This window comes from Petaurus breviceps, unplaced genomic scaffold (genome assembly GCF_028583685.1).
Source record: "Petaurus breviceps papuanus isolate PSGF00001 unplaced genomic scaffold, PetGlider_PUasm1.0 175, whole genome shotgun sequence".
NCBI lineage: Eukaryota > Metazoa > Chordata > Mammalia > Diprotodontia > Petauridae > Petaurus > Petaurus breviceps.
Genome location: NW_027185764.1, coordinates 9,580,866 through 9,588,827, shown reverse-complemented (window position 1 = coordinate 9,588,827; position 7,962 = coordinate 9,580,866). Strand labels below are relative to the sequence as shown.

The 7,962-nt window shown below is 42.6% G+C and overlaps 1 protein-coding gene across 3 annotated transcripts in view; it reads left to right on the top strand.

Annotated features, from left to right (window-relative positions):
- Positions 1-7,962, top strand: part of SLC29A4 (solute carrier family 29 member 4) — a 65,910-nt gene that overhangs the window by 14,730 nt on the left and 43,218 nt on the right. For all 3 annotated transcript variants that reach the window (XM_069084756.1, XM_069084757.1, XM_069084755.1), the window contains exons 2-3: positions 1,657-1,829; positions 6,406-6,537. In XM_069084756.1, coding sequence (XP_068940857.1) covers positions 1,657-1,829; positions 6,406-6,537 — 305 coding nt within the window. The remainder of the gene's footprint in view (positions 1-1,656; positions 1,830-6,405; positions 6,538-7,962) is intronic.

Sequence of the window (7,962 nt, the reverse complement as noted above, 5' to 3'; positions counted from 1 at the left end):
GAAGAAGAAGAAGAAGAAGAAGAAGAAGAAGAAGAAGAAGAAGAAGACAACGGTGACGACAGTTAGGTGGAGCAGTGGATAGAGTACTGGGCTAAGAATCAGCAAAACTCATCCTCCTGAGTTCAAATCTGGCCTCAGACACTTATACTAGTGGTATGACCCTGGGCAAGTCATTTAACCCTGTTTGCCTCAGTTTTCTCATCTGTAAAATGAGCTGGAGATGGAAATGGAAAACCACTTCAGTATCTTTGCCAAGAAAACCCCAAATGGGCTCATGAAGAGTTGGACACAACTGCAGTGACTCAACAACAATAAATAATAATCACAGTAATAACTCACATTCATATTTATATAATTAGTGCCTGGGCTTGTCCTTTAACTTCTCAATGCTGTGGGCAACCCAGCCTTCAATGGTAGAGCAAGTTTTCTCTTCTAGGAGTTCTCTATATCTTTGAGATCATAGTCTAGTTCCTAGTCCCTAATATTGCTTTAAGGTTTACAAGATACTTCTGTCACCACCACTACCTGTTAGATAATGAGATTGGTTTTTTTATTCCCATTTTACAGGTGAGGAAACTAAGGCTCAGAGAGATAAATAATAATAAAAATATTTACATTGTAAATAGGATTTTTAAAGGTTTATGAAGCATTTTACATATTTTATCTTATTTGATCCTCATCATAATCTTGTGAGATAGATGCTATTATAATGTACATTTTTCAGATTCGGAACCTGAGCCTGAGAGGTTAAGTGACTTGCCCAGTGTCACATAGTTATTAGGTTCCCAAGGTAGGTATTGAATACAGGTCTTTCTGAGTCTAAGTCCAATATTCTAGCCATTGTATCACCTACTTGCCTCAAGAGACTTCTGCATTGTCAAGGAATGAATAAACAATCATCTACCATGTTTAGTCCAGATGCTATAGGATAGATTGAGTTTCTAGGAGCCCCATCTAGCTTTCTAGAATTTCTATGCTTCTAGTTATGCTCTAAAAGTTATTAAATAGTGAATACCCTTGCCCTTTCACCCAGAGATACTGCTACTAGGTCTGTACCCCCAAAGAGATCAAAGAAAGAGGACAGGACCCACATGAACAAAGAATATTTTAATAGCTCTTTTTTCAGTAGCAAAGAATTAGGAGATGAAGAAGCACCCATCATTGAGGAATGGTTGAATGAGTTATGGTTCATAAATATCATGGAATATTATCATGCTATGAAAAATGATGAAGAGAATGATTTCAGAGAAACATGGGAAGATTTGTATATACCTATGCAGAGGGAAGTAAGAAGAATCCGGGTAAAAATGTATACAACAACAATATTGTAAAAACAAACAACTTTGAAAGACTTAGGAACTCTGATCAATGCAGTGACCAGCTACAGTTCCAAAGGCCCCATAATGAAACATGCTATCCACCTCCTGGAGGTGAATTCACAGTACAGATTGAGGCATTATTTTTTGGACGTGGCCAAAGTAGGAATTTGCTTTGCTTTCATGTTTATTACAGGAGTTTTGTTTTTTCTTTATCATTGTGGAGGGAGTGGAGAGAGGAGGATTTTTATTGATTAGGAAAATAAAATTTAATAATAAAAAATGAATTCTATGCTTTCTCCACACCTACTCATTCTCCTTTATTCTCCCTTTTTTTCAGGGCAGTAGCCATGGGGTCAGTTGGGGGAGACCACTTCAAGGAGCTCAGTCCGGTAGTGACCCCGGAAGGAAATGTCGTCATGAGCTTCAGTTTTGACAGTTATCAGCTGGAAGAAGAGGAGCTCCAAGCCAAAGGGAACCAGGCCAAAGGGGTCCTGACTTTTATGGAGCCAGGTAATAATGATGAGGAAGTAGCCTCCATAGGCTTCCCAGGAGAGGCTCAGGGGTGGAGTCTCCCCAGGGATATGGTCTAGGAATGGAGTAGAGTTGGCATCACCAAAGGGGACTCAACTACAGAGGGTTGGTTTAGATGAAGCCCTGAGGCAGGAAAATTATTTAAATGACCCCTCAAAATTCCTTTAAACTTTTAGGGGTCTTTGATTCCGTAGCCTTTTCTCTTGACTCTCATCCTAAACTGAGCCATAATCAAAAATATAGCATTCAACAAGCATTTACTAATAAGTACCTGGGTAGTCTAGTGGATCAATTGCTTGCTGCACTTAAGAGAGTCAGGAAGACTGATTCCTCCTGGAAAGGAGACAGGGCTTCCCATGGTTAGAGAATGGGAAGGGAACTTGGATTCTATAAGTTTCTCTTCTGATTTCTTTTCTGCAGACCTGTGGCTCAGGCATGTAACTTCCCCAGAACTCAGGCTTAGCCTGTGTAAGGTGAAGATGGTGACTAGTGTCTGTGTGTGAAACTCCTGACCAGTAATAAAAGAAAGGACTAAAATTTTTTAAAAAGCATGAAACTCTGGAATTCTTAAATGAAAAGTGCTGTTTAAATACTAAGTGTCACCACAGTACTGAGAGTATAAATGTATTTAATGTAGCTCATACTATCCTTGAACTGAATGGGATCTAAGGGGCCATTGAGCCTTCAGACAGGTCAGTAGTTCAGCTATTATAGCCAACGGCATGACCCCCACCAGACCTCAAGAGAAGGCAATGGGGAGATAGTGTGGGGCAGTAAATTGAGCCTGGGATTTGGTGGAGGAAGACCTGGGTTTGAATTCCAGTTCTGCCATTTACAGACTGGAGACACATCACATAACTTGTCTGGGTCTCAGTTTCCTCATGTATAAAATCAAGAGTCTGGACTAGATGATCTCTCTAAGGCTCCTTCTAGTTCTAATTTGTGATCCCGTGAGGTTTCCCAGGCCTCTTTGGTCTTCTGTTCCAACATCTCCACAAATTCCCCTAAAGGGCTTTAGAGCTTTGGACTTGGAGCCAAGACCTAGAGGTTTAAAACCCAGCTCTGACAGTTACTATCTGTGATCCTTGGATAACTCAGTAACCTCTTTGAGTCCCAGTTTCTTCATCTGTAAAATGGGGATAATATAATTTGCAATGTCTACCTCATTGAAGGAAAAGTGGTTGGTAATTCTTTAAGTTCTAGAAGAAAAGGAAGTAGCTATTGTTTTTTATGGGGCAGTTAGGTGGCACCGTAGGTAGAACTCTGTGCCTGGAGTCAGGAAGACACGAGTTCAAATCCATCCTTAGATACTTACTAGCTATATGACACACTGGGTAAGTCATTTAGCCCATTTTTGCCTCAGTTTGCTTCTCTGTAAAATGGGGGTTGATAATAGCACCTACCTCTCAGGTTTGTTGTGAAGATCAAATGAGGTAATCATAAGGCATTTAGCACAGTGCTCAGCACATTGTATATATATGCATATACATAATATGTACATTAGATATATATAAATGTTAGTTATTATTATTATTTTATGGAGTGATGCTGCTACCAGACTAGGCCCTTAATACATCAACATTCCTGTCCCTGAACTGCTCCCAAGTCCTCCCTCCACCCTCCAAAATATTTAATCCTCAGTTCCTCCTGCTGCAAAAACAGAAAAAAGTCCCTCCTTTGCTCAACTGCTGGGAGGTTTTAATTAGTTGCTTCTTGGAGAGCTCTTGGGAGACAGTGGAGATAATTTCCTCTTTAGATCTGCACTATTTGACACCCCAAGCAGGTCTCCTTAGTAACAGAGAGAGACAATGGTGGGAAAACCCCCTACCTGGTCAGCAGGCACCCTTCACCACTGGGCCAGGGGAAGAGCCAGCTGTGTTTACATACTCAGTATCAGTCCTGGCCCTCCAGCCTGTTGCTCAGTACGGTTGTTCAGGTCTGGGCTGCCTCATACTAGGCAACTTTGATCCTTTGTACATCACCAGAGGGGTAATTACACTTCCCACTGCTTACCCCGGCTGCTCTCTTTGTCTACACCAAGAGAACTCTGGGATACTAGCTATATTTGTCCCTTAGTTCTCAGCTCAGATGCACTATTGATCCTTTGCCAGGCCCTAGGGGGGCTTCCTGCTGCACATCCACCCAACTTAGGGCCCTGCAGGACCTTCACTCATTCCCAAACACCTCCCGACCTTTACTGGGGCATGCCCAATTGGGATACTATCACATGCTCTTATTGGGAAAAGACTTTTCTTATTGGTTAAAAATTCAACATCTGGAATTATAAAACACCCCCTGGCAAGCGAGTGGCTATTATTGATTAAACAAGTCATTCTGATCTTGGCTCTGGATAAGAATTATACTCATGGAAAAATTCTGCTTATCCTTTCTAGGATGATAGAGTCCCCCTGAAATGGTGGTGGTGGGGTGGGTGATAATCTTGGTGAACCACCACAAAGCCAAATGGACACTTACCTGTTAGGCCCACAGTAGCATCTTTCTTCTACTGTTTGTCAACCCACTTTTTTTGTTTTGTTTTGTATTTTGGAGGGCAATTGGGGTTAAGTGACTTGCCCAAGGTCACAGGCTAGTTTTTGTGTGTTAAGTGTCTGAGGTCGAATTTGAACTCGGGTCCTCCTGACTCCAGGGCCGGTGCTCTATTCACTGCACCACCTAGCCGCCCTTTTATCAATCCACTTTTGAACAGATAGGCATGATTGTGTTCATTTTACAGATGTGGAAAACCAAACACTGACAAGTTGTCTTATTCCTCCTCAGCCCCCAGCATACATGCTCTTCTCTTTGCCATATCCTGAATATAACAAGTTTGTTTCATGTAGCATAGAGGGAAGAGAGGTTAGAGGGCTGGATTGGGAAGTCAGGATGCTTGGGTTTGGATCTAGCATGAAATACTTACGTGCTATGTGACATGGGGCAATCCGCTTAACCTCTCCAGGACTCCGTTCTTTCATCTAGAAAATGAGAATAATTATACTCACACCTATTTTCTCTCTCTATTAGGAAATGAGCTCCCTGAGAAGATGAACAGTCTTAATTTTCCATGCATCCCTCGAACTTCCATGTACTAAACACTTAACAAATGCTAGTCATTCATTCATTCATTCATTCATTCATATAGACCTGTCACAGGGTCATGGTAGAGAAAGCACTTTGCAAACCTTAAAACCACTATACAAATGATGAGGGTGCACACATCTCTACTCCCCCTTCCAGACCATTTAGACCTGGAAGGGACCTCTGAGGTCATCTAATTCAACCTCTACCTTTTACAAATGAGGAAACTGAGGTCCCGTGAGGTTATGTCACAGAGATGGCAACAGAAATGGATTTGAATTCAGGTTCTCTGACTACAAAGTCAGTGATGTCTCTTCAAATTCTCTGCCTCTCTAAATTCCACCCCTTTTCCAAGCCCACCCCCTCCCCAAAGCATCGATCGATCTCCTTTTCTGAACCCTTCCAGCTCTTACGTAGTATAATGTTCAATTATGTGTGGTCTTCTATTTCATGTACATTGGTTTTCTTTCCAACTAAATCGTAAGTGACTTGAGGGCAAGATCATACCTTTTTCTTCTCATGTCTTGCTTACAGAAAATAGGAAAGAGCTGGGAACATAGTTGGTATTCAGCAAAGTGCTGATTTAATAAACAAAAATAAGTCAATGGATCAGCCCTTGTCAAATCCCCTATAAAAACCAAGAGTTCTGGAGTCATGGCTTCTCAGCTCAGCATGCCACTGTGCATATGTGTGCCTGCATACATCTGGGTCTGTATGCCCACACACATACCGTCAGCTGCCCCTCTCATCTATCTTCTTGGATGTAAATTATCCCAGGATGATGCAGATGAAAGGGACCTTCAAACCTTTGGTCCAATGTGTCATCTGGGCCTTTATGTGACTGAAGAGGAAAAAAGACGCCCAACCAGAGAAAAAGTTCACAACTAAGATGGCAGGAGCCCAGACTTAGAGCCATAAGGGCCCTTAGAGACTGTCAAGTTCAAACCCTCCCCCCATTTTAGAGAGGGAAGAACTGAGGTCCAGAGAGTTTGACTGACTTGCCCAAGGTCATATAGTTGGCAAATTTCTGAGGGAGAGTTTGAACTCGGGCCTCCCTAACTCTGAACCCGGTCCTCACTCTGTCTACTTACTGCATGTTCTAGCTATCCCACGTTTCTCTTTGTGTACTGACAAGGTAAGATTACAGAATATGGGGCAGCTGGGTGGCACAGTGAATAGAGTACTGGCCCTGGAGTCAGGAGGACCAGAGTTCAAACCCAGCCTCAGACACTTAACACTTACTAACTGTGTGACCTTGGGCAAGTCACTTAACCCCAATTGCCCTGCCTTTCCCTCTCAAAAAAAAATGCAGAATACGGAGAGCCAAACAAATCTGACATCCAGTTCAAATGAGGTAAAACCATTAAGCAATTTGCAAACTGTAAGACCCTAAATAAACATAAACATAGTTGCCCACTATAATAATAAGTTCAGTTGGGATATGAGCTTGACCTTTTCTCTCATGTGTTTGGCATTTTAGTGACTGAGGAGCCCGAGCCCGATGACCAGTACCATGGGATATATTTTGCCATGCTGCTGGCCGGAGTGGGCTTTCTCCTGCCATACAATAGTTTTATTACAGACGTTGATTATCTGCACCACAAATACCCAGGTAAGTACCAGCCTCCTGGTGGAAAATGGGCCCCTGCCTTTCTTAAAGCCTTGGAGTTCTACACTGTGTGGGCAGGGGTCACATTGGAACTGGTGTCTGGGTGTCATTTCATCCATCCATCCATGAGGGGGGAAGGGGCTTCAGGCTGGCAGGGGCACATGGGGCTTGGGTTTACTTTATACCATGCCCCATTCAGCATCCATCCAGTTTACTGCCATAAACTGGCGGGGACCAAATAATCAGGATGAGATAACTCATAGAATTTCATAATGGAAAGGTATTTTGGTGTACACCATGTCCAATGCTGATCGTGAAATTAAAGGTACTTCAGACAGTGGCTTAGCCTTTGGTGCCGACCTGGCTTGCTGTCATGAGACTTACCCAGAATGTGGTGCAATAAAAATAATACTGAACTTAGAGCTACAGGACTGTATGACTTTGAGCAAGTCACTTACTCTCCTTTAGCCTTAGTTTCCCCATCTGTAAAATAAGGCAGTTGGGCTAGATGGCCTCTAAGGTGCCTTCCAGCTGGACATCTACAGTCTTCTGTAGTAGTGTGTGCTGTGTGACCTTGGGCAAATTGCTTAACCCCGTCATCTATGAAATGAGGGACATCAGGAATTGGACAAGATTATGTCAAAGGTTCTTCAAGTTCCAAATCAATGGTCCTTGGCTAGCTTCACCAGCTTTCGCCCCTTATATCTTTCTTTGTCCAAAATTGAGCCAAGATAAAGGGTAGCCATGACAGGCAGCTGTCTAGGGCATAAAATAACATACCTTCTAATATTTCCTGGCAAGTAAGCATTTTATCATTAAAAATTCTGCTGTCTCTAGCATGTAACTATTTAATTTTTGATTCTACAAAGGTACTATACTGCGGATACAACAATGAAAAACAACACAATTCCATCTTGGAAGGAGCTTACAATCTAATGGAGTGGGAGGTGGCAGTGATTTAATCATAGATTTAAAGCTGAAAAAGACCATAGAGGTCATCAAGTCCAACACCCTCATTTTACAGATGAGCCTGAGGCTGATAGAGTTTAAGTGACTTACCCAAGGTCACACAGCTAATAAGTGTCTAAGTGGAATTCAAACCCACAACTTCACGACTCCAAATCCTGAATTCCATACACTATACCACATGTGCACAAATAACTGATAGAAGGTAGAGGCAAATGAGAGATCCAAATAAACTGAACTAGGAAAACTCGAGATGGGAAAGATCACCAAGCAATGAGAGCTGGAGTGATTGATTGGAGTGATTGGAGGGAGGGAGGAAGGGAGGAAGGAAGGGAGAGGGGCGGCCAGTTAGCACAGCGAGTAAGAGCATCGGCTCCAGTGTTTAGAAGACCTGGAGATCAAATCCCGGGCTCAGACACTTAGCACCCACCCAGAAACATCTGGCCGTGTAACCTTGAGCAA